The sequence below is a fragment of the Neodiprion virginianus genome, chromosome 4 (assembly GCF_021901495.1).
Source record: "Neodiprion virginianus isolate iyNeoVirg1 chromosome 4, iyNeoVirg1.1, whole genome shotgun sequence".
In the NCBI taxonomy this organism is placed as follows: domain Eukaryota; kingdom Metazoa; phylum Arthropoda; class Insecta; order Hymenoptera; family Diprionidae; genus Neodiprion; species Neodiprion virginianus.
Genome location: NC_060880.1, coordinates 4755937 through 4782079, shown reverse-complemented (window position 1 = coordinate 4782079; position 26143 = coordinate 4755937). Strand labels below are relative to the sequence as shown.

At 35.2% G+C, this 26143-nt stretch overlaps 3 protein-coding genes across 13 annotated transcripts; 1 reads left to right on the top strand and 2 right to left on the bottom strand.

Moving 5' to 3' along the window:
* Positions 1–130: 130 nt before the first annotated feature.
* Positions 131–4935, bottom strand: LOC124303716 (annexin B9-like). 3 transcript variants are annotated; one of them, XM_046761290.1, is made up of 9 exons: positions 4924–4935; positions 4646–4771; positions 2193–2369; positions 1891–2037; positions 1547–1699; positions 1274–1447; positions 1009–1190; positions 778–868; positions 131–624 (listed from the first exon to the last, which is right to left on the bottom strand). In XM_046761290.1, the coding sequence occupies exons 4-8, from the start codon at positions 2033–2035 to the stop codon at positions 818–820; spliced, it is 705 nt and encodes a 234-aa protein (XP_046617246.1). In that variant the 5' UTR covers positions 2036–2037; positions 2193–2369; positions 4646–4771; positions 4924–4935; the 3' UTR covers positions 131–624; positions 778–817. The 3 variants fall into 3 exon arrangements, with proteins under 3 accessions (XP_046617246.1, XP_046617245.1, XP_046617244.1); XM_046761289.1 differs by lacking the exons at positions 4646–4771; positions 4924–4935 and adding exons at positions 2540–2699; positions 3491–4051 and having other exon boundaries at positions 1891–2091; XM_046761288.1 differs by lacking the exons at positions 4646–4771; positions 4924–4935 and adding an exon at positions 3491–4051.
* LOC124303698 (interaptin) lies at positions 4667–21829 on the top strand. Of its 8 annotated transcripts, none has more exons than XM_046761227.1 (18): positions 4667–4789; positions 7415–7584; positions 7816–7976; positions 8958–9146; positions 9751–10066; positions 10150–10961; positions 11073–11723; positions 11876–12045; positions 12145–12319; positions 12836–12922; positions 13132–13365; positions 13452–13595; positions 13800–13961; positions 14143–14307; positions 14573–14653; positions 15229–15474; positions 16783–16822; positions 19332–21829. In XM_046761227.1, exons 2-18 carry the CDS (start codon positions 7437–7439, stop codon positions 19376–19378), a joined length of 3828 nt encoding a protein of 1275 aa, XP_046617183.1. In that variant the 5' UTR covers positions 4667–4789; positions 7415–7436; the 3' UTR covers positions 19379–21829. The 8 variants fall into 8 exon arrangements, 7 of the variants coding, with proteins under 7 accessions (XP_046617183.1, XP_046617188.1, XP_046617189.1 ...); XM_046761228.1 differs by having other exon boundaries at positions 4763–4877; XM_046761232.1 differs by lacking the exon at positions 12836–12922.
* On the bottom strand, positions 21532–26143 carry LOC124303718 (succinate dehydrogenase [ubiquinone] cytochrome b small subunit, mitochondrial). Of its 2 annotated transcripts, none has more exons than XM_046761293.1 (4): positions 25904–26143; positions 22567–22721; positions 22062–22252; positions 21532–21930 (listed from the first exon to the last, which is right to left on the bottom strand). In XM_046761293.1, the coding sequence occupies exons 1-4, from the start codon at positions 25986–25988 to the stop codon at positions 21732–21734; spliced, it is 630 nt and encodes a 209-aa protein (XP_046617249.1). In that variant the 5' UTR covers positions 25989–26143; the 3' UTR covers positions 21532–21731. The 2 variants fall into 2 exon arrangements, with proteins under 2 accessions (XP_046617249.1, XP_046617250.1); XM_046761294.1 differs by lacking the exon at positions 25904–26143 and adding an exon at positions 23114–23277.

Genomic DNA, 26143 nt, shown 5'->3' with positions numbered 1-26143 from the left:
CTATATTTTTCCAACCATTTTACACCTATTCTTAATATCAAAGTACATAATCTAATATTCAACATAATTGTTTTTATAATTTAAATTGTTCAAAGGAATATTTAATTTGTTCGTAGTTAGTAGTAGATATATTTCTGTACCAATTAATACAGCTAATACTTCAATGCAGAATTAAAATCTGATTTATGAATTCAAATTATGAAAATCCTCAACATTACTTTGATAATTATTGTGAAATGGCACTTAGTTCAACCCATGGAATTTGACAAAGTACACAGGATGATCTATGATTGCAAGAAAATGGTTGATCAATACCACATGTATTGATTGTAGACTCACTAAAGAAATGGACTGACACAGTTATGTCTCACTTACACCTTAGGAATACGAATCATAAAAATACTTTCAACTTTGTTCAATTCAACTAAGAATGAATTAAAATCAAGTTAGTAAAGAAATTAATAACATGGAAATGCAACTATAAACTAATATTCTTAGCATATGAATATATATACTAAACTTGAGATATTTTAAAGTTCCATTTTGTAGTTTATGACAGATTCAGATTCTCATAAGCGACGGCAATCACTGTAAGCTCTCATGATGTGTGAATTACATGAGTACCTAGTCAAATTTAAGACATTTGTAACACAAAGCAGTCAATTTAAAAGAAAAATATTACGCAGCTACGATATTATTAACAGCTAGAAGCTGCACTTCTTCGCTCTAAATGCATGATATTAATGAGCAGATGAGATGCTAGAATAATGTAGTTACGTGTAACGGACAGATTTTTTGGGAAAGCCAATTCAAGGTTTTAAGAAATAAGAGTAATGAGACATTCCTTGTAGCAGCCATAACAGTCTTCCTGGAAAAAAAAATGTACACACAATGACGAATTATATTCCAAAAACAAAAATCTGTACTACAATTGTAGTGGGATTATTGAAATTTCTGCCAAAAATTAAGATATGTCATTGTGTTGCAAGTGAACTTTTTTTTACTAACCGATATATAATTTTCCAGAGATTCGTTATACAGTTCAACAAACGCTTCCTTGATCTCGCGCATGTCAATTTCAGAGCGAGTTACGATTAGTCGAATAAGTTCTTTATCATCAATTTCAGGTCCCTGCACAGTCTTGTAAAATTGCTCAGCAAAGAATACGGGTGAATTTCTCAGACATTTTACTGTACTAATGGAAAGAACAATAATAATCGATATACCAACATTGAGGCAGGACAATAAATAGGAACAGCAAATGAAAACTCACTGACAAAAAGAAGGCGGTCCTTGATATCTCCAGAGTATTGATTTTCAATGGCCTTTTCAATTCCATGTCCAGCCATACTCTCGTAATCTATGAATATTTGCTGCAACTGGGTAAAGCTTCTTTCAACCAAAATTTTAAGGAACGTAGATTCCTTACTTCCAAAACTTAAGTCTCCTGTAATTGAATTATCCAAATACTAAATAGTAATAATTTGAAGTATGGCGTAGTATATATTTACTATATGTATAACTACAATTTAAAATGGGCACCCACCAATCCCGATAAGTGCGCGAGCATCTTCTTGAGCTTCCGCTGGATCCAGATCAAACAATTCATCACGATCAGCAATGAACAGAGGGAACATCAGGTCCTTGAAACTACCTGTAGTATCTCCGCTGATATCGTATTCTAAGCTTCTTGAATACTCTATGCGAAAGATACTTTGAAAAAATTGATAAATCGATCTAAAACATGAAGTGAAATGAAATGAAATAGTGTATTAATTTTCAATGAATATTTTTCTGAGTATAAAAATATATGACTAAAAATACACGTTTGATGGGAGGATTTAGACTCGGTATTTAGAAATTCACTGCATATGTTGCAACGATGCTTACTGGAGTTGTAAGCCTGTTTAATCATCTTAATTTCATCATTGGACAGCGTGCAGAGAACCTCAATGATAAGACGGTTGTCAGTAGCGGAGCCACGCATAGAATCATGCAGTTCCTTAGCATAATATTGCGGCAGTGGCATCATCATAGCTGTAATAAGGTAAAGTTACCAATTAGCTTGAAGGTCAAATCTATGTTAAGGTCCTGAAACCCAAATTGTTTTCACATGTATTATGCATACAATAAATTTGTTGATTTGGTATACAAATTAAAAATTTTTGACCATATCCTGATACATCGCTTACCATTCCATAGAGAGTTTTATACTCTTCAGCAATTTTTTGTCGCTGTAGATTAGTACGATTTGCTAATATATCCATCACGATTATTTCGCTGGATCCCAATCTTGTCATCGCCTCTCTCAACTTCCTTGCATCTGTGTTTGCGATAAATAGAAAGTAAGCAATGACTGTTGGGGAGGGCTGTAAAAAAGAGATAGAATTTCTAATAAACGTTGTACAACTTTCAGTTACAGAATAACAAAATCACAGAAGACACAGATAAGTAAAATATACTTTCATCAGCCTAGTTGTGAGTTAAACTCCTGTTTTACCCTGTAAGTTTTGCAAAATCTACCAACTGATTATCTCACCTTGACATTCCACTGTGCTCTGCGGGGAGCCAAGGTTGCATGCCGCAGCGGCAAAGAAGTAGTTACATTAGCGTATTGATTATAGACGGCCCCCGTACCTTGTCCCCCAGGATTACACACACTGGGACTCGAACTTGTATGTCAAAGATATGGGTTGGCGCTATTTGGCCAAGAATTCGTGCTCTGAGGATAAGGACCTGCACTACCAGGATATGAAGCAATGGCTCATGTCCGATTATAAGGACTGGAATGGCGCGGATAAGGACTTAGATTTTGTGAAGACGGAGCAGAGTGGTTTGGATGTAATGGGTAAGGAATGTGGAGCCGAAAAGAGGAACTTGATTTTTTGTGACCGTCCAAAATGAACCTCGTTAGTTTTTGAAACCAGTTGTAAATAAATGTCTGAATTTTATTTTCCTTCTCACGTTGGATTGCTTATGAAAATTTATTACAGAATATATAATTATTCAGTAAAATCTATTGAAAATATTGAGGTAATTGATACATGACCAATGAAAGTATTGGTTTCTATTTATTCCAATAAATACTTAGGCTAAAGTTATTCCACTTGTACGGAATGTTCGATCAAATATAAAAATGAAAATCTGTTTAGTATTTTAATCTAACACGTATTTCAAAATTTGTAATATTAGTAAATAAATATTACTGGGATTTTTCTTCAAGTTCAGTAGGTCTATCAGGTATATGATTTGACTCTACAAATTACTGATTGCGATTAGGCGTTTTGAAGAATTTTCAAAGGCTTACGAATAGTGCAATTCGAAGCTTACAGCAAGGATGGGGATGTATAGTTTAATAGAGCATGTACTTTTCTAACATGTTCGTATTCAAATATATTCATATGCCGAAAAATTATGAATATTGGTCATGCAGTACACTCACGAATCATCCACGCATGGATGTGAATCGAAAGTTAACAATAACACTTACTCGATATACCTATGTATTTCATTGTTGCTTAGGATGCAGAATCACTCACAATCAGGAAAGCCACCCTGAAAAAAAGAGATCTGTTTCAATTGAATAAATCTATTGTATGAAACTGTATGTATAGTTAGTTTCGATAGCCCGACACTGAACGCATTCGAAATTGCACTAATGTGCAATGAAAGGACGCATTCATGGCGTCGTTTCTCAAATTCATAATTGACGTTCCGTAGTAGAGCCAAAAACAGCTCTCTCACTGTTCCAAGAAATACTCGCACATTAGGATAGCTAATCTTTCGTTATTCAGAACAATCGAAGTATTGGTATTTATACGTACTGTACTTCGCGAAATGCAGCGTCTTTTTCAATGCAAGACTTAACAGTTACTCAACTAAAAACCGACAGCCACTGCTTGCTGTAAACAGTCAAATAAAAACCACGTACGTATGTAAACTCAGTCGAACTATTCAAGAGAATCAACAAGTGACTATTAATAACTGGATAACTGAATCCGATGGCTCCTATGCTTCCAGCTACCTGCAGCTACCCTAGAACAGAAACACTGGCTTCTTCTATCCTCAATCTGTCTCTCTCGCTCTACATCCCGGTTGGCTGATACGTTTCCTCTTGGACAATAAAATGTAGAGTGAAAGAGACGGAGTATCCTGGGTAACCCGAGGATGTATATCACGCTCCCTCATTACTACGGCCATAGTTTTCGCGAGGTTAACGGCATGGGTCCGCTACCTCCAGTAGTATATGCTCCAAACTGGAAACCTATTAATGAACCTTACTGTACAGTAAAATGCATAAATGCCTCAACGTTTCGGCTAACTTATTTTCGGTCTGAAACAAAATACGAGTTCGATTATGTGACAATACAACTCATTTTCTCACGTTAGCCACATCGCTAGTCAATGGCAAATAGTTCGAGTAGGATAAATTAAACTCGCATGTTGTTTCGGACCGGAAATAAGCTAATCGAAAGATAAGCCATTCGTGCAATTTAACGCACAATAAAACATACATACATGAAAAACTGCTCACTTCACGGCGTACTTTTTCAAACATGCCGTCAAGTCGCGCGAAGAGTCCGTGCACAGTCGGTAAATACCGCGATGGTAAATGAAAGTGAAAAGTACACGCTGAGCTGCTTACGTGGCAAGGCGAGCTGACCAATCCAGAGTTTCGGAATATCCGATGGGCGTGGTTTTCAGCTAAAATCTTTCGGAGCGGCCATAACAGCTCAGAAGAGTTCTTGTGTCGTGTGCGTGGAGTTCTCGTCTGAAGTCGAGGAGAAAAGTAAGCTTATTTTAGTGAGATATAGGGCGAAATAGATTCGCCTGACAATTATTACGTGACGTGGTTAAGTTTAGTGGGCCCCCAAACGGTAAATATTCTGCAATAATTCCGTCCTTCTGATGAAAAGTACGAACCGGTTTTTATTGTCGAAGCCGTACGTACACTACTCGATCCTCGGACGTGCGGAATGCTACCAAGTCGGCGGCATTGGTATACTGATGACGTGCCGTTTGACCGCTACCACCCGCCGCTTCTTCTGCTTCTGTCATCCCATCCATATGTCATTTATTTTTTTCGCCACGCACCGTCTATTAACGTTAATTCGCCGCCCAGTCGTTAAATCGCAGTTCGGTATTTGCCCCGGACAATAATCGAGCGTCTGCTTATCTCTGATATCTCGCGATTGTGTAGTATAGTAGTAATTTCGTTCTAATTGTCGAAGCGTGCGGCGCAACGTGAGGTCCAACACTGTTTGATCTTTCGTAAATTAGGTTCATCTCTGCACGTACGTTGTACCTACGTATTTACATTTTAACGCCGACCAATTTAACTTTCCAATTAACACACCGATGGCCCATGTCTACAAAATCCAAATATAGCGTGCACCGAAGCTCGCACGATTTTCCTGGTACTTCTCGGCCACTCTGGCTACGTGATTCATTCTGATCTCACGGGACCCGGTTTCCCGAATTCCAAATTCACGAGGCAAAACATACCTATTTGTAAATACCTGTCGGTCAGTACGAGTTTCAAATACGAATCTTCCGATTCACCGTCACGGTACAGTTGTTTCGTCACACAAGTCGCCGCTACCTGTATACATATACTCCGAAAAATCGAATCACCCTTTCGCTAGTCTATTCTCATTTTCCGATTGCGCACAGATCAACACTCGCAAATGGCGAAAATGTGGCTCCTCTTCCACTCTGTTTACATTCAATTCGGCGCAAAAACTGTGCAAAAATGCGTCAAGTCACAACAATTGATTTTGACAATGTCACCGAGGTTGAGCCAGCAGAAATCGAGCTAGTTTTTATTCTTCTCTAGACTTATTCGAAATATGTTTTTGCTAAAATTATTATAGGTTATAAACAATCGTCTTGTTCTTTGTGCAAAACATTCATCGCTATTGGTCGAGCAATAGTGCTGTTGGTGCAGAAAAAAATTTTACATTCTCACCTTTCTGATTTCTTTAACATATTTTTGATCAGACTTTACATCTTGAAGGTAAATACTATTTGTGTCTTTTGTCAATTATTCATTTTCTAAAGCCATATCCGTGTTTTTGAAGCAAAGCATTGCATCAAATTGTGTTTGGACACTTACGATAAATAACATGTTGCCCGGATCGCTTATGCATTCGCAAATCTGTCGGATGGCTGTGGAATGGTCAAACAGATAACGGTTTCCAGTTTATATCTCTCGGAGATGCGTCTGTTGTGATTTACATTGTGGCAAACCGTTGTTAAAGACTTTGTCCTCTTTTTTTCCCCATAATCATTTAGATTATAACAACACCATTCTTTAACTCATTGCTCTATATTTGATCAGGAGATGAACTTTGAACAGCATTCATGATGCTGACGTTAGAAAAGTTTAATGCAACAATGCACATTTTAAGGAAAAAGTTGTCATTTTCCAACACTGGCATTATATGGAATTTGCTGCACTGGAATAGAATGAGATATTCTATTTTGCAAACTCGACTCTTTCAAAGTAGTGCTAAAATCGCGAAATAGTGATTTTCTTCAAATGTTAAACACTTCGATTTCAATATATTTTTTGGAAATTCCACTCGTGCAATTCCATATCATTTTCAATCTTTGAGCTTAATAAAGCAAAGTATTTGAAATTTTTGGAAAAAAGTTCAACTTGAAGAAGAAAAGAAACATGAAGGTGAAAATATGGCGCAGGCTATTGACGTAGAATACACTCATTTATGAAACTACGAATAATTAACCCCCTCTTTATAACTGTTGCCTGGATGATGTTATTCAAACTATGGCAAAGAAGTCGAATGTATAACTGTAATTAGAAAAAGAAGAAATATATGAGCTAAAGCTTTGTTGAGTTGGCTTCAGTCGCTTCAACAGATCTCTTGCCAAATTATATTGTGTATGGAATAGCTCTACGATAAAATAATAATTCGAAACCCTACAGTACTGGAAACTGTATGCCTTATGATTCATATGTCTGGCTGTAATGCGTGTATACATTATAGCATATTTTGCATTCGTAAAGTAACACGAGGACAGTATTACATCTATTTTGGCAGATAACATCACGATGTCTGATGATATTCAAACCATCAGTTTTCTCAGCTGTCTGATCATGTTTTTTTGACTCATATCAGTCGTATTCTTTGTTCCTCTTTCAATTGTGAATTCTTTTTCCTTATTTACCGAACTTCTTATCTTTTGGGGCCCCACTTTTCAATTCTCCTCCCTCACTGTCTTTAATTTCTCCGTTTCCTTTTTTCTTCACTAACCACGTATTATCGTAAAGTCTAATCACCTTAATTTGTGTGCCATCCAAGTCACGTAACGCCAATTACGTAAAACAAGTGATACCTGATAAATTATGAATTCTGAAAAATTTTTTAAATAAACTTTCGTGTGTTTATAGAAGAAAATCCACCAAAAAAAAAATGGACGTCCAGACAGGGCTGATTTGCGTAAGTTTGGTAGTCGCATCGGCTGCTGTTATTCTCTTTGTGTTAATGTTTGGCACGAAAGAAAAAACCTACGACGAAGCAATAGCTGAACAACGCAAGCTACCTGATGACTTGCTAATAGGTAAGTTCGATAACTTTTTATGCTGAAATTTAACAAATATTGTGTCTGGACATGAAAGAGAATAATGTGTACATGGAATACGTTGTCGTCGTATATTTAGAAGCAATGAATTCATTCAAATTATAATTTTAAATAAGGAATGAGTCATGGTTATTTATTGACCAGCTAATATGGAAAGCTGTATTTACCTCCGAATGTTGGCGATTTACGAATTCATCTGTTTCTCATTAGGTAAAAGAGAAAAAGGTAAAGAGAAGAAGCATAAAAATAAAGCTGGGGGGAAAAAGGTAAAAGAGAAGAAGGAAGAAAAGGAAGACAGGGAAGATGAAAAAACCGAGCACGTTCAATTCGAGGAAAATCCTCAAATACTCATTGACGAAGCACCCATTCAGGTAGAAAACGCTTAGTTATCCATTCTTCATTTCTTACTAATTTTTTTTTCATTCAACATTATTCTGAATTCTTGTTAAAAACGCTTAAGAGTAAAGAAATCTTATGTAGGAACCGGTAAATGAAATTCTCCTCAAGAGACTGTTATGCGCGACAAAACTTTTTATTTTTGTATAATTTTAGGTTTCTGAATTGTTGTGGATTTTATTTTTAAGATAACTTTTCAAAACTATGGCATTCTAAGAATGTATCATTTGTATATCTAATCATTTGTGGATGTGTCAACATTTTTTAACATAATTTTAGGTACAATAACACTTCGATTCGATTTACCAGATTTTATAATCTAATTGCTACATAATTCACAGCATGAAATTCATTTGTTTAAAAAAATGACTAATGACAGAAGTTGTAGTAACAAAAAAATTACCACATCTTGTCCAGCTGTACAGTAAATTAATACAGATAGTTTATTCACTTTTTATGTTTCTCTATGTCGAACTCTGATCCTATTCAATTTCAATCCATAAATAAATTTTGGCACACGTCATGTTGCACTAATATTTAATAAACATGCCTTGGTAAGTTTGAACAGTATTGTTTCTCCCAATTGCAATCTCTAGAGTGAAACGATCTTCTTTCGCCTTTTCATAGGACTATATTTGGAACTTTGTCAAGTCTTTTACCAAAGATGAGACCGAGTAAAAGTAAACTTTCACCATTTTAGGTTTAAGCTTTTATCGAGAAGTCAGAATAATGGAGATCCTATGACGAAATTTCCACTGGTAAATAATTATGAAGTCGTAGTAAACGTTGTTTGTGTTTGCTTTTTCCCCAAATCGAACAAAATATCACTAATAAACATAAACTAGGACCAATAAGAGTATATTCATCAACTATAAATTACTTCCAAGGAATTTACCAACACTTCAAAATGTATAAATTTCTACAAAGTAAATCAACAACTCGGTTTATTGAAATAGGAGGAAAAAAATATCAAGGGGAACAAGAAGAAGGGAAAAGTTGACAAAGTGAAACCGATTCTTCTCAACAAAGATGAGCCGGTGGTTTTGGTACCAGAACCCAGTCTTTCACAACCCCAGTCAGAAGACATTAATCATTTTGATTTGACTCAACCCAAAGATGATCTTGAACTTATTCGTAGTCACAGCGTGAGTATATTTTTGTTAGAAAGACTTATTGCTCGCGTTGCAACCTCTTTAGTAGTTACAAAACGTAAAAATATAAGGTGATTCTCCCTTGAAATAAATATGTCTATAGAGCTTATCCGATTGTGTTAAACTTGAGTTTGTAAGTTTTTTCATTGGCAATTTTTAATATGGAATAAAAAAAAAGTCATGCAGTGCCAAATCTGCATTTTGGAAAGCTGTAGGACATATTGCGGTCATTCTGGGTTTGAACAGCTGGAGCAATTCTATATTCGTAACACAAATATTTTTTTTATCGACATCTCAGTATTTTTCATGATACTAATGCTAATATGTAGGGGAGTTTGTCACTTCTTTTTATTATATATGTTGGTTGGTAACCCATATCGCGAGAGAAGATAACAAGAATAGTAACCTGTATATATCACTATGAGGCATAGATAATAGTATCTACGAACCATTCATCTCCCACGCCAAAAAGAAGCAATCAGAAATTCATTGAAATAGATTTTTCTCTCCGACACTATCAATTCAATATTATATTTATTCATATACTCATTTATTTTTTTTTTTTTTTTTATTTTTTTTTATTTTTCTTCCCTCGCAGAAGGACAATTTACATCAAATGACACAGTCCGAACCAATTGTCAACAAATCTCTCGTAGACACTCCGACGAAAACTAAGAAAAACGCAAAAGAACAACCTAAGAAAGGTGGGGATACAAAGGAGGAAAAAAAAGATGTTGGAAACGCTCCACAGCAACAAGCACTCAAAGAAACTCCCAAGGAAATTAAAGAGCAACAAAAAGAAACTCCTGTTAAAACAGCCAAAGAAATTGTAAAAGAAATCTCAGTTCCTGTCCAGTCGTCGGTTAAAGAATCTAAGAATAAGAAGAAGAGGAATGACATTTTAGCACAAATTGGTAAATGATCAATGACGAAAATAATTGAATCAAACTAATTACCTGTAATGTTTAGTGGCAATTTTTCATGTTACTTTTTTTAGGGGGCGACAAGGATGGCGTCAACATATCTTTGCTTATGCCTCTTATTCAGAAGGCAGAACTTAGCCGGTCTGAAATTCAGATTCTTACTGATCAGTTGTTGAACAAACAATTAGATAATCCTTTAGAGCATTCTGAGTGGACCGAAGGTCGCACAGATCCTGTGATTAAACTTAAAAAACAGTTGGCAGAGAAGGAAAAAGCATTGGCTGATGAACAAGAGGCAAGTGTTGCTGTTCAGAATAAGCTAAAAGAATTGCGCTCGGAATTGAATGCTGAAAAGTCTCGGCTCTCTGCGAACGTGAGGCAGCTCGAAGAAACTTTGAGTGCCAAAGCTACCGAGGCTCAGACTCTGCATACTCGTGTGCAACACATATTGGAGAGTCATGCTGCAGAGAAACAAGGATTTGCCAGACAAATAGAACAATTGCAAAGCCAGGTTAACGAAAAGATGACCATTATTCATCAAATGCAAGAGGATCAGGGACAAACTCAAGGACATCTTCAGCAAGAACTTGTCACACAGAGAAAGCAACTGGAGGTACAATATTCGCAGATGAGGGAAAACGAGAACGCCTTGAAAGCGCAACTTGCCCAAAAACATGTGGAAATTCAAGAACTGCAGAATATTAATATGACCGTTAACCAAGAGATCCAGATGCTGCGATCTACATGTGAAAATAGCGCTGCTGAGGTTGAGCGGCACAGGCAACAGCTAGCGATGACGCAAGAACAGTTAATGCATTCCCAGGGACAGCTGCAGCACTATAAGGAAGCAGGAGAAAGACTTCAGGAGATGGTTAGACAGCTCGAGGTTTGTTAACTTTTCCACACCCCCAATGAAAGTTTTCTTATATCCTACATTGAAAAAACTATTCAACGTGTACTTGGTGGAAAATAATTTTTTATTTCCTTTTTTAAATAGGAATCTCATCGTACAATTGATGATTTAGAACATAGACTGCAAAATACGCTTCGCCACGAACAAGACCTTCAAAAACAATTGAACTCCGTTAAATCAGAGTTGAACGCTGTGAAAAACGAAGCTAACGAGGCTAACAATCTTAAAGCTGAACTTAACAAGGTACAAGCCGAGTTGAACAAATTAAAGTCTGACCTTTCAGTCTCTCAAAACGAAGCAAAGACTGAGGCAGTCGAAATTACTTCACTCAGGACTGAGTTGAGCACGACGCAAAACGAACTCAAACAATCGCAGTCAAACTTAATTGTCGCCCAGACTGAACTAAAGAACTCGCAATCCAACTGTAACAAACTTCAAAAAGATTTCGATATCATTCAAGCAGATCTTAGGAAATCAGCGGGTGAACTGGTTAAGGCTCAAAGTGAAAGTAAAAATGCAAAAACTGAACTCTCTAAGGCACAGAGCGACTTGAATAAGGTTCAAACAGAATTAGCCAAGACCCAGGAGGAACTTAGAAACGCCCACAAAACTGTGTCTGAACTGAAAATGTTGTCTGTTGAGGTTGAAAGGCTACAGCAGGGTGCGAGAAATTCTTCTGAATCACAAATCGAGGTTGCAAGACTGCAAGAAGAAAATAACAGACTCTCGTCACAGGTAAATCTTTAAATATCAATAATTTTAATTTTAGAAAATCTGAAAGAATATTAGTGATTCACAGACAAGTGGAATTGTCGAATATATATTTGTACACCCTCGTTGTCGCTAATGTGAACCACTTATTTGTTTAACCAAAGCTTTGATTTTAGTCTGGGACTCTTGGTGAGCTGCAAAAGGAGATTAGAAAACTTCGCGAGGAAAATGAGTTCTTAGCCTCTCAGTTAGTAGCTAATACGGAACGTCCAGATGCCGAAGGCCGTGAAAATGGCGTTGAAACAAAGGCTGTTAAGAACATTCAACATATTGAAAACAACAATTTGTAAGTCAATCTTTAATCGCTATATGTATATCTAGGTATTAATATTTAACACACTTGTTTGGAGCATTAACACTATTTTCGTTAACGTTGTTCCCGCAGACTAGAACAGAAGGAAACTCTGCTGGAGAAGCTGAGAGTGGAAGTAAATCAGAAAGACACGGAGCTGAGTAAGTTTACTGTCCAGTTGGAGACACTGAAAAGCGATATGAACAATGAACGTCGTCAAAGAACAAATCTTCAGGACGAACTCGAGGTCCAGAAACAGAAGAACAATGTAAGCAAAGCTTCATCATTTTAATTTCGAAGTTATTGAAAGTTTTGACAAAACGTTGCAGTGAATAGGTTTCTTATTTAAGCTTATCCAAAAATTGTTAAGTAACACTCTTCTTGCACTTAACAATGCAATCTCCAGCAACTCATTGGCATAAGACTTTTTCCCTGAACTTTCAGCGCCAAAGCTGATCCCTCTTTCTGATTAGCCTACATTAAGAAAGTATATCAAGTGTTGCACTGCCATGTGCCACTTGATATTATATCTTTCTTAACCATGTCTAATCACATTTTACCTGACTGTTTACAAAGATGGTGAAAAACTATCATCAATTGCTTCCACTACATACAAAGTTTCGTATCGCTTCAGGTTATCTAGCATTCTGCTTGAATGACAAACTGCGTTTATATTAATTTTTTAACTTTTCGATTCAAAGCATGGTAAACTGACTGTTGATTGGTTCTTTTCTTTTTTCTTTTTTTTGTTTTGGTGGAAATTTTTTTTCTTCGGCTACTATAGGAATTACGAACTAAGAACTGGAAAGTGATGGAAGCTCTTTCAGCAGCAGAGTCTCGCACAAGTTCTAATTCCAGAAGAGCAATTGATGTAAGTTTTTCTGTTATTTTTTCAGAAATTATTATATCACATGCTGAAAGTTCAGCAGTGATCCCGTGTTATCAGCTTCTCACAATACATGCATTATTGTTTCTCAGACGAATGATAGGCTTGATTCTTTTTAAGGAGTCAATGACTATTACAGTTTCTTTTATACTATTCAATGTAATTCGGGATGCTTTCTTTGTGTTTTTTCTCAGGAGTTATCGCAAAAAGTTGGAAGAGATGAACAGAAATCCACTGACATGTTACTGCAGAGGATATTCCCCGATGTTAGTATTGCTGAATCTTCTCATGAGAAGTGGTTGACTGCCATTGAAGGCAAAGTTTCTTCACTTGTCAAGGACTCCAAACGTAAACAAGAAGACATGGAAAAGGAGAATCAGAGCCTACGGGGGATGGTGTCGTATTATGAAGAAATATTTCACAATACAGTATGTTATAATTGATTTAATTGAATATTTCGTGTTTTTTACAACGTGATAGGTTTTTTCATACGTATTGTTCGATGATTTTACAGGAAGGAACACTTAATGAACTTCAAAATCACCTAGAATCGGAAGAAGCGAGGTGGCAGGCACAGATTAAACAAAAAGAAGAAATTTTAACTAGTCTTAAAACTGAACTTGACAGTCTTCGAAGCAAATCTGGCCTCACAGAACAGGTAAAATTAAAGATTACATACTGATCGGTGGAGGGTAATATTATTTTTCATTTTTCAACCAAAATTATTTAATACTGCTCAGTAAATTTTTTAAAATTTTCAAACTCTAGTAATATTCGAACTAAACTCTTTTTAAGTTGACATTGAAACTTCCATTCTAAAACTATCAAATTGAAATATAAACTAATTATTTTACTTTTATAGCTTGATAAGAAAATATCTGAATTGGAAACGAGATTAGCTGAAGCAGAAACCTTCAGACACCAAGCCCAAACCCAATTGTCATCTTTTAAAATTCAATCCGAATCATCTCCAGTGAAAGGAGAGAAAAATCTTAGTCTCAACGCAGTAGAAAAACTTCGAGAGGTCAGTATACAGTATGTATATTATTTGAGCACAAATTCATCCATTTTGAAGGAAGTTTTTTTAATCTAGTACAAACATTCATACGAATAATATTTATTCAAATTTTGAACTGGAGCTTAACTTAGGATTGGAGTTAATAATAAATCAGTCTTGAAATTTCAATGGATTGATCAAATTTCAGGAAAAATCACGATTACTGCAATCATTGCAACAAGAAATTAGCAACAAGGCTGCTGTTGATGCAGAGGTAGCAAGGCTTCGCTCCCTACTAGAAAAATCCGAGTCTGGTCTGGCAGAGGAGAAAAATCTTGTCTTACAATTGCAGAACGAAGTTGGTCGACTAAAGGTTAGCAACTTTTGGTTAGTTGCTAGCAGTTTTCCAAAATTACCTTGTAAACTTTTACAACAATATTGATATTTATTTTATTATCTGACAAGTTGATGAGCATATATCCTAAAATTCACAGTATTTAGCAACATTAGCGAAAATTTCCTGGATGTTAAACGGTATCCTGGATATTTATCATGTCTGCTGTAAAATGTTAGTTTCCCAAAAGTTTCATACTTTGTTCTCTAAATTTCAGCCTAAAAAATATGTTTCTTAATTTCAGAATGAAGTATCCCCCGGTTTCAGGAATTTAGATCAATCCACCGTAAACGGGCCACCAATATCAGATTCGTCCAAGTCTGAGGTTAGTGTGAAAAGCAAACTATTATCTTAACGGTATTACAGGAAATGTGCTACATTATTTTACTTGCTAGTGATAATAAAAAAAACGACAAGCCATCAATGTACATATGGACATACGTATTCCATGAAGAGTTGCATTTAATTTAACTTGTATCATAGTCCGTAGACAAATTCGTTCAGTACCCAAAGTTTCAGCAAAAGCTTTTCAATTCTGTTTGTATCGGCAAACTATATGGAACTCATGTTTAGAAATTCACCTGTTTAGTACTGAGGTAAATGGGTAAAATTAACTCCAGAAAATTATTCCACGCGAGAGTAATAAGTATATAATTATTTCTATTATGTTTCTAAGTTTTTCAAACTAAGTGTCATCGAAGTGTGATCAACTTTATTTAGGCTATTTATATTTGATATAGAGATTAGTTACATTTTTTATACGTTAAAACAATTTTGAATTTGATTCTATATGAAAAAGTTTTTGAACCTATGCGATTGTTCAATTGAAAAGAGAAGCAACTATGCCTTTGCTTTAACTTACACATCATCCCTAACCATTTCTCTCCCAATTAAATGCAGCCAACAGTGGTGGCGCATTCATTGTTAGCTGCGCTTGAAAAATCGCTGAAGAATACAGAGCTTGCAAAATGTTCCATAACCGAGCCCGCTACAGATTTGGTTGAGTGTCGACAAGAACCCGATACCAGCTTTCTAATATCAAAAACCTCCTCCCCACAAACGTGTCACATGATAGACCACAACACACAGGCTAGCTGGAATCCGTTGAACAGCCAGCAACATAAAAAGCACAAGAAAAAGAGGAAGGTAAAACCCATAAAAGTTTATGGGAAGCACTTTTTCTTTCTGGCTCGTTTACGTATTTTTGTACTGCACACACATTGGCAATAATTGAGAGTTGACAGTTTTACTGTATCATAGTACTCAATCACAGGTATTTGCGCGATGAGTCATTTGGGATGTGAGATTACTTTTGATTAAACATGAACGAAGTATAGATAATGATCAAAGATTACATCAGCATGGAATGAATTAATTTTCTTCCAAAGACTATCTTTGAGGAAGATTTTAAAGTCGATCTATAGATAAGTAATTTGTACTTATAAATTCATTCTCTTCCCGGTACATGTTTTTTTTATCCCATTTGTCTCATCAGCAGTTTTGTTTGAATACATCTGTAACAGAGAAACACAAAAATCTGTTCGACTATTGAGTTTCATATTTGTGCAGAAGTAACATATTGCATTCTGTAATTGTCCACATATTCTTTCCTCTTTGAGTAATATATATATATATACACATTTTGTGTATATATATATACAGACACACGCATATAATTTGTCTTTAGATTATATTTTTAAAAACAGTCGATGGTTTTCTCATAAATAATTTCTAGAAAGGGTACAGTGTCTAAGTAGACAGCTTTATTAGTAAAAAAAATTTATCCTTGGTGGTAGGTCTCACATTCAGGTGGCATGTTTAGTTTATATTCTTTTTTTTTTTTTTTTCTCTTAGTAGTTCTTAGTAGCAGAATGTGACAGATACTGTTTAGTTTATATTGAAAATCTGTGACAAGTTATTGAATTTATGTTGTAAGAAACAGATACAATCAACAGTATATATATACTCTGCCCAAGAATTTTTACTCACATAATTGTAGTCATAAGTTGGAAAACGAATATAATTCTCAGTTACACGGGTCCGCAATAACCGACATTTTTATACGTACTTTTAAGCTATGTATTCGTCAGCAAAATTACTGCAAAAAGAAAAAGAAAAAAACTTGAAGTAATATCTCAATTTTGACTGCTTGTAAAGCTCCAAAGTTTAGCAAGGTGAAAAAAAAACTATATTTCACGACGTTGTCATAGGGGCCAATGCTTTATGAGCTACTGTCTTTAAATCCTCTCTCCTCAGTGTTTGTCCTGATGGTCAATGCCCTTGCATTTTATTAAATGTACATACAACGACACGTAATGTGTTACATGCTGATTAAGCTAATAGAAATTCCCCAACGCAGATCGCTCGTTGACCACCATGTACTATCATCGTTAATAGCCTAATCAATAACAACATCAAAGTAACAAATATGTTGTATTTTGGTTGTTCTAACAGTCCACTATGAAACCCGTGACAAAGCGGCGCCGATTCGCAGGTATGGAATAATTGGAAGATGACATTCTTCTCAAATGATTGATAATTTTTTTTTTTCGGTTTTCGAAAGAGCGTCTAAAAAAGGGTAGCCTCCCGTTCGCTGGCTTAACCGTCCACTCGCTGTTTCAGCTTATTTTTAATTTGTTCAAACATTGTCTTCACTTTTGTTTCCACGTGACGCAATATCCTTAATTACTGCAGGTGCATTTCTTTTTTTCTTCCAACGACCACACACGACCATACACTTCTCACATGGCTTGTAATGATACCTCTTTTTTTCTAGACACATTGCGTCCTCTCATATACTTAGCGTCAATTATTCAACTTTATTTGTCTCGAGGCAAAATATGGTTTTTAGGTGATTTCTTTTATTTGAAATTAATTCTCACCTCAGGTTTCAATTCCTACCTAATAATTACTTATGCTTCCCCTAGTGAATGTTCTTTGCATCGTGATTGTCCCACGCCATCATCAATCATACCTAAAAATTACACAATGATTAATTCTCATATTTTACTTTGCAAGTGCACCAGTTATTTTCGTGATGAAAGAAAAATTTTTTATTCAAATGTAGTGTTGTATAATTTGTATTGATATTTACGAATACGATTGTAAATGTCTGTTTCCATAAAATCAGCAAACATGGAAACAATACTTGAAACATTCCAATGGGAAAAGTTATGCTAATTGTTTGAATTCATATTCGAGCATGACGATGTTGAACCCGTACTGCTGTAATTATACAGACACATAATCATGAATTTTATTTATATAAAAAATAATTCATGACATGTTTGTAGAGAATACTTATGTAAAAATTAGAAGAAACGAAATAATATTAGTAGTAACAATAAGTGACGCCAGCACAAACACTGAGGTAAAGGATACGACACTTTAGCTGCAAGATTTATTATTCACGATATTATTTATTCCTCTTACGTAACACAGCTGTCATTGATACCTTACATTAATATTCATTTTCATTTCAGATTTCCACACTATATATATTAAATATTTCTGATTCACCGTCGTTAAGAATGCTTTATTCTTTAAAGTATGTTTCAGTTTTCATGAACATCATTGACATCACATGATCAATACACATAACATTCAACGCTATAGAATTGGGGTGCCTGTTTAAAATTCATTTGCTGTGTCTCATTTTAATCCACGCAGGCCTCAATTGTGCCTTAATTAGTAATAATTTGTGTCAATCGGTACATGAGCTAAAAGTTACAGGCATTGAGTGAGCCTTGATGTTTGTATTGCCGGTTGACATCCTTATTGAATACTCAAAAAAATATATTGCAGGGTTTGCCTTTGCGAATTGACACTGAAAACTTTGTATGTTCTTTAAGTGTCAGAGTTAACAATTTTAATATTGCTCGGTGTATATTGATAACAATTTCAGATAAATTCGATGCACTATATACTCTATGACTTAGCGCAGGTATAGATCTGATCAATTGCAATCAGATCTCATTGTTAAACTCTGGATTGATGTAGTTTTCTGTACCATTTGTAAATATTTTTGGAAACAGGCCAGTTGACCAATTTCAAGTGACTCCACTGTAACTTTGTCGCAAACATGAATTTGAGTTGCCTGCTTCAAGAGATATTCACGGTATACATGTATCTGTTTCTTGCCTGTCAAAATACCCATTCTATTTCCATGTACTTTCATGCATTCGTTTTACACTCGTTTAATTTTGTTGTAATCAATTATGGCGTGTAAAGTATCGCAACAATATTTGGTTACTGTGATATATTTTAAGTATTGCTTGCAATAGATTGCACGGCACTATGCATATTCGGTATTGTAAAAAAAAATGTCCAGCAACTTTTATTTATCGATTGGTGATGGGTAGAGAGTCCTCTAAGGTTATTTTTGACCCACAACCAAATTTCATTATTATTTTTGGTTGATAATCATTGTGGTATTGTCGAAAGTGAATAATCTATGAATAAGAATATCAATTTTCTTTACTTCTAGACAGTAGAATGAACAGATATGTATACTGCAGCAAACAATATCAATGGCTTATTTTTTTTTCAACCTTCCGTTGGCAAGACGTATGATTTATCTGTTGAGTATTTAATTACTCGTCTCGCGATTACAACTTTTGTCTCTTTCAACAAATCGTTTCTAGATTATAATTTTTTTCATGTCATAGTGAATGTTTTCTGTATTTACGAATAAAATATAAACCAATATTTCGACTAAATGTTAAACTTCAGCTGCATGTGTTTCACTAAAAGTCATCAGTGGACTCTAATAGATCTATATTGATAAAGCAATAATATAGTTAATCCAATTTTATTAATTTCTACGATGTAGCAGCTGAAGTAGTAAAGTAGAAGTAGTTGGAATTACATAAATTTGTGTGATATTTCAATATCGATGTAATCTTATTTTCTGCAACAATACTCTTCATTCATAGGTTGTCAAACAGCCTTTCGCGCTGTTTTTTATGTATTGTAATTGATGAACTTTTTATTACAAATTACAGGGTGGTTCAGGAAAAAAGTAACAACCTCAAAGAATAAATTACGTTGAAGAAAAAACAGCATCAGGGGTAAAAAGGCGGCGATAATAAAGATTTGATAAATAGAACGAACACTGTGCGCACATGTGCCATTGATGCGAGCAGTGGAAATTTTGCTATAAAGAAGACTAATATAATGATAATGACGATTAAAAATATTGCTGATAATCTTTATTTTAAGAAATATCATATTTTAATATGTAAAAGAAGTATGCAACAAATTAACAAGTAGATAGATAACACAGATTATTGAAAAACGGTGTGTGTGACTATTATACATATATAACTAGTTGTAGAAATATAATTTCAATAATGCCTCTCACATCTTGTGTTGACAAACAGATCTTGTGTTTTCGACTTTCAAATATTATTTTAAGATACTTAATTTCATGTAGAAATACGTGCTTCTTAAAAAAAAAAAGAACGAAAAAAAAAGTAGACAGCTCCGCACTACTCACAAATAGTTTTATTACACTGTTGCAAAGCGATAATCACACAAACATCAAAATGCAATGGTCAGTGCTCACATATGGGCACATTTATGCCAAGTTACTTCAAATGATGTGCATGAGTTGTATCTCAGAATAATATTCGAATTTCAACTAATTGTTACGAACTTGGCTTGAGTTGATCCATATCTGAAATCAATAGGAATGTAAAAGATAAAAATCACTCACATGGGGCACTGGCATCTGTTAGATATTTATTGTGGGTGTTCTCAAATATCTTGACTAATTTTAGAGATTTGATTATTTGTACATTATTAAGTTTCAGTTTTAAGATGAATTTGTACAAACGAAATTGCATAAATTTACTATCACTAGTTATCAAATCAAGGCAAATAGTGAGATTGAGAATTTTTCTGGCTGTGAAAAAAAAAAAGAGAAAAGTAATACTGTCGAATCACTAAAAATCATGAGTGCAGAATAAACTTGAATTTAGCAATAACTTTTGGTTATATTTATTATAATCATCTGTGTATTACTGAACTGAATATCTTTTGGCTGTCATGCTTCATGTGGGTAACGATTTATCTATAATTGTACATTAATTAGAGTTGCTGAGCTCGTAACTTTTGATGATTATTGTGTAATAAAAACGCTATAAAGATAGACGACGACGATGATGTTGTTAATGATGATGATGGTGATGATGTTGACGACGGTGACAACGACGGTTGTATGCAACCATCAAATGTTTCTAGGTAATCATATTGTGCAATAAGAAAGGATACAAAGAATTTGTAAGAGTATGTAAAGAAAGCAACAAAAAAATATTTAAAAAAAGAAAAACGTCTAGTACCTACTACAATTTATATAACGAAGGAAGGCCAGTCTAGCATTGGGTAAAAACCATAAATACTATAATCGCAAGAATTTCAGCTACCGCTTGTAGAAATTCTTTGACATTATTTCAATCGAGTTATTTATTAATTTTTTTTTTTTTCATTAGAATTATTTTGAAAATTCATTTGGGGAAATATCAATTTAATCAGCGTGTATACATTCCAGAAATATATAATGTAAAAAGTGCCAAAATATTGTCAGCATAGCTGAGTGCAAAAAGTAGCATTTACGAATTATTTGATGTTGAAAAAAATTGAACGATGAATTTCTGCAAGACAAAGCTCGGAATGGATTGATATAGCATTTTTTCAAGTCTCATCTGAGTAAGGGCTCAGATTCACCTGTCCTCGTTCGCTGTACAGATTTGAGCAGTGTATTTGCATCGTACTAAATCTAGATTTAAGTAGTGCTACGTTATGATGAATTACATACATTGTGAATCCTTTTTTAGAATTGTTTTAATAAAAATAGCCACCATAATACTCAGTGAAATTGAGTTATTACCACAGGGTTTTAAAAATAGGTAAATAAATAAATTTCAGCGGACCTAGTGGCATAGTCACTTTGTTTCAAAAAAATTAGCTAATTGTAGCCACTAGGAAAAAGAAGAAAGAATTGTTACACAGGTGTATGCATAATGTTTCAATGTTTTATTGCTTTCGTCATTTTGAGTTTAAATCAATGATTACTACCGAAATACTTTATCGCTATTTGAAGCTAATTACATCAGTGTTTTTCTTCAATATTTCATGAAACGAAATTTGTACAACAAATTATTCACTTAACTTATAACAACGTTTTCAATATCTTACAAGTACATATGCCGAATCTTTTCTTCATGTACGAAATAATGCGCTACATTCATTTATCATGGCAAACAATAATTTATTCAATGGTAAATTTTTTTTTTTTTTTACCAACTATATAATTTCTAATAACTTAAAACAATAGTCGTATATTGTCGTTTTCTTCTTTTACACAAAACGTGAACACGCGTAATTGTTATTTTTTCTTTTTTCTATTTTGCAGCTTCACTTTTGCCAACAGTCCACAGATTCTTCACAGTTTTCCCCAAACCCGGACCATTATAAATTAGCAAAAGCAGACCAGCTAGTGTAGCGGCAGAAAAAAGATTCAGTGCAAAATGAGCTATTTTTGGGACGATATTACCCACAACTATCGGTCGAGCATAGTCGATTACTATTGCTTCCAAACCCCTGCAATGAATTCAAAGGTAGTATTATATTGACATATTGCAATTACTCTTGCTGAGCTCATTGATAAAAATCGACTGATAAAAGTGAAATTTCAATAACAAAAAATATCAGTAACAATAAGATTGAATTACCAGTGACTGTGCATGACCATGAAGACAGATAACGTTACGTCGACAAATGGATTCTCAAGCAAGATGCAAGCAGGCAGAAGTCCTATTAGGATAGCAGAAGTTACTCGCTCGGCTTGCCATAGACGCACGTGATCACCAGTTATTGGAGCACAATGACGTTGACTCGTGGCTATTGATCGCACCAGGTTCAGCTGCTCACATGAAAAATAGTCATGAGTTTGTTCAGTGAGTAATATTATTGATAAGAATTGTATAACAACAGCTAAGAATATCGTATTTTTGAAATGATTCCCATATTTTTTGACATTTTTAACTATTGACAAGTATAGATATCTCGTATTCAAACATGTCATAGATAGTTTGCATTGCAAAGCTACAATTGAGTACAGATCAAAAAAAATTATTCATCATTTAAGGAAAACGGAAACTTTGATTGAGTAGGTGTGGAATTTTACATTGCCAACCTATTCGATATCTCAATTGAGAAATAATAAGAAATCCTGACCTGTGGTACAGAGGTTAGCATGAGGCTTGTGGCCGTTAGTTTTGGTGCAGTTGTGTATTTTTGGGCGATGAAGCTTGCAAATTGTGGATGAATAATGCCCTGAGATACGGCGCAGTTTCTGACCAGTGGAAGTTGTCCATAGTTACCAAGCTTGCCTGAAAGGTACCAGTGTTCATTATGAGAATAGTAAAATATCAAAGTACGAGAATAGTGACTCCAGGATTTATTTCTGATGCAATTGTTGCAGTTTCACAGTTAATATAAGCTCTGAGATGATTCAAATTCATGATGATACGAATTGCTATGTTAACTAATCGAATAAACAATCTGTTAGAGTAGAATGACTCGTTATTCTTCCAGAACTGCAGGGACGAAGTAACGATATAAAATTGACGAGCTAGGTATTGCTGAGATAATAAGTGTCACAGATAACGTTTATATTTGAAAATTGATGAATTAAGCAACTATGAATTATGTAACTTGGCTTAGACATAACCTAAGTAATCGCGTGAATATCTTTAAAAGATATACGTGTAATTTTAATTACCAGTCAGTAGGCTGAGCTGTCGTGAGAGATGACATCTGGCCATCGTTTCAGACGCTGCACACGGTTATTTGTTAAATATAAATAGTTATTTCTTAAACGACCAACTCAGCCACGGAACTCCTGAATTCTCGTTGAGAATATCTCATTCCCGTGACAACTGGTGACAACTATCGGCAACCAAACGGCGTTAAAGTTTCTAGATGTTGCGTTGGTTGTTTATATTTTCCCCCAGTAATTGAAATAAGCGCGGTATCCTAACTTCGTTTGTTTCATTTCTGTCTCATTAAAATTGAATCGTTCTAAGAAACAATGCACGCATATCACTGTTCACGGTGGATTCTACGCGATAAGTTAAGCAATTACGAGGTACGCTTTTTATATGCAGAAATCACAGTAATCGTCAATCGAAGAATTCCGTAATGTTCTCACAAGTGATTGTTTTACTTTTGGTAGCAGGTACCTGAATTGAGAAAGAAAAACCCGAGATGTTAATCACTCATCGATTCGTTGTTTACTTGATTTCAAGATCACAAAGATTTCAGGGATTTCAAAAGATTTCGCAGTATTTTCAAAAATTTTAAGCGATTTCAAGAGCTTTCAATGATTTTAAGATTTCAGAGGGTTTCAAATTATTTCAAAAGATTTCAAGACATTTCACAAGATTTATGGAAAAGTGTACTCCAGATTTAACGAGTGATTAATCTCTCGCAAAAACCCTAAGCTCGAATATATTTTTGGTTAGCTTATAAGCTAGTGCAATCAGCTATGGTCTCCTAGTTAATATCGTAGCTCTTCTCATTCCGAGGGCCGTGCATTCAAGCAGTAGCTCGACCGTTTTAAGCCCAGCTCTTTTGCACCATGCTATCCTACTGGATTACTAATCACATCGAACCTGGCGTTTATCGGCTTGACATTGATCCGATTGATTACCGATTGGCCACTCGTCGTTGACACATATATGTATGTGTATATACATATATATATTTATAGATTATTTAAACATTGTATGAAAGAGATCACAGAATGTGCCATTGACATTCCAGAGATTGTAGATAGAGCTTCATCAGCCCAAAATAGACAGTATAATAAATTAACGATTTATAATTACTTCGATGCTGGATCGACCTTGAATAAGTACAATCTAATTATTTTATATCTTGCAGGAAAGTATGAATGTGAGAAATCGGAACAGAGTACTAAATTCTGTATTCGTCCTGATTGGCGTTAAATAATCCCTATTCATTATTCTACATATATATATCTATATATTAATGTCATTACGTAACTGTTCAATTACATGACTTGCAGGAGGCCAAATCTGTATACTATGGGTACACTTATGCATACCATGTCACCTAGGATAGGCAGACCGGATCTAAAACAGGTTTATAACTGTTTTAGAGATGTCTGCCCGGAATGGAAGGAAGCGTTTGTATCCACCGGAGATGACCCGGCGTGTCGGCGACCCAGGGAGTAAGGGCGTGGTCCAGGGTGGCATCTCCCTCGCGAACCCGCTACCAGGGTAGCAGCATGCAACTTAGTCCAGAATCTTTCCAGCTCGTTGGGATACTGTTGGTGCCCTGAGTATGTATGTATTGTATAAAGTTCCCGCCTTATAGCGACGCCGTGTATGTGCGAGCTTTTATATGCGTAGATAACATGCGGGATCCAGCTTTCTCCTTTCAGATGACAGCGTACCTTTTTTACGTTCAAACGAATTCTGCACTGTGTGCGTATCGTTATCAGCTACGGGATGTTGTACTTTATGCAACCGAAGTCGCGGCTAGTCTTTCCTAACAACAACTTCAACAGGCGACCATCCACTTGGAAGAGTTTATAAGATAAACAGAGCTGCACCCTCTATTGCAGGGATGCTTTGCGGGAATATTTTCTGTAACTTGATTTAACCTCGTTATGGCGATTACGATTCAGCCTGATGTAATTGTTGCTATTTCATTGTCGTAGAAAAAGGCTATGAATTAGGAGTAGATCTTTTGTTTCGTGGTGGATTTCATTTTCACTTAATTAGAATACCGCGAGTTTATTGAATGCATATGTATACACGTATAACATTCGGAAAGCTGATTTATGATTGCAAACTGATTACGGAGACGGAAGACAAAAATCAGGTATAATCAATTTATCGTTAGAATTTCTGATGCCGATTAACATTATCAATCTTGATTTACCGTCCGTAGAAAAACCATGATTATATATAGAATCCGATACAAAGACGATAAGAACGTTACGCAATCGCCTCATGGATTTCAACATTCGTATTTAGACGGAAATCAGTGGTTTCGAAAATAGGAAATTTAACCGAAACCCGCTTTTCTATATCATTTTGAATGATGCATGCTGCCTTTCCTCATCGGGTGGGATCTTTGCCATTAAAGGATTCGCCTCGTTGCTCCTGGCAAATTGCACGGGCACGTATAAGTCATATATTTATAGTAAATGCCGAGAGAAATTTTTAGACACGGTTACCACACAATCGTGAACTATTTTAATTTTTTACCACAGCCGAAATCACAATACAGTGCTGGTTACGGAATAAAAATTAGCAGTATACTTGTAAGCACAAAATCTAGTCTAATCGTTTTAGTACAGTAAAAGTGACCATAATCAAAATTATACTAGATTTTCTGTTTACAGTTCCAAAATTTGGTTTCATCTTTTACCCCGAACTACATAATCCGGTAATCGTAGAAACGATAAAAATTGAGGAGTGTACAGTAACAACGACTAGAAATTCCTCTCGGCGTATAGTGCGACAATAGCTATCCACACCCGTAGTTTCGATCGTGCCAGCTTCAACGCTAACGTGTACTCCTGATATAAGTGAACCACAGTGCCTCGATCCGACGTAACCCATTGGGCCCTTCAAGTAGTGGATCGTGGGTTTGGAGCAGCCAGTCTGTTCGCCACTATTTGCGGAAAATAAAAGGTGAACTTAAGCCAGCTCAGTTTCACGGTCAGGTAGGGTAAAAGTTGGTAGACGGTGCAAAAAAACCAAGCAGTAAAAAGAAA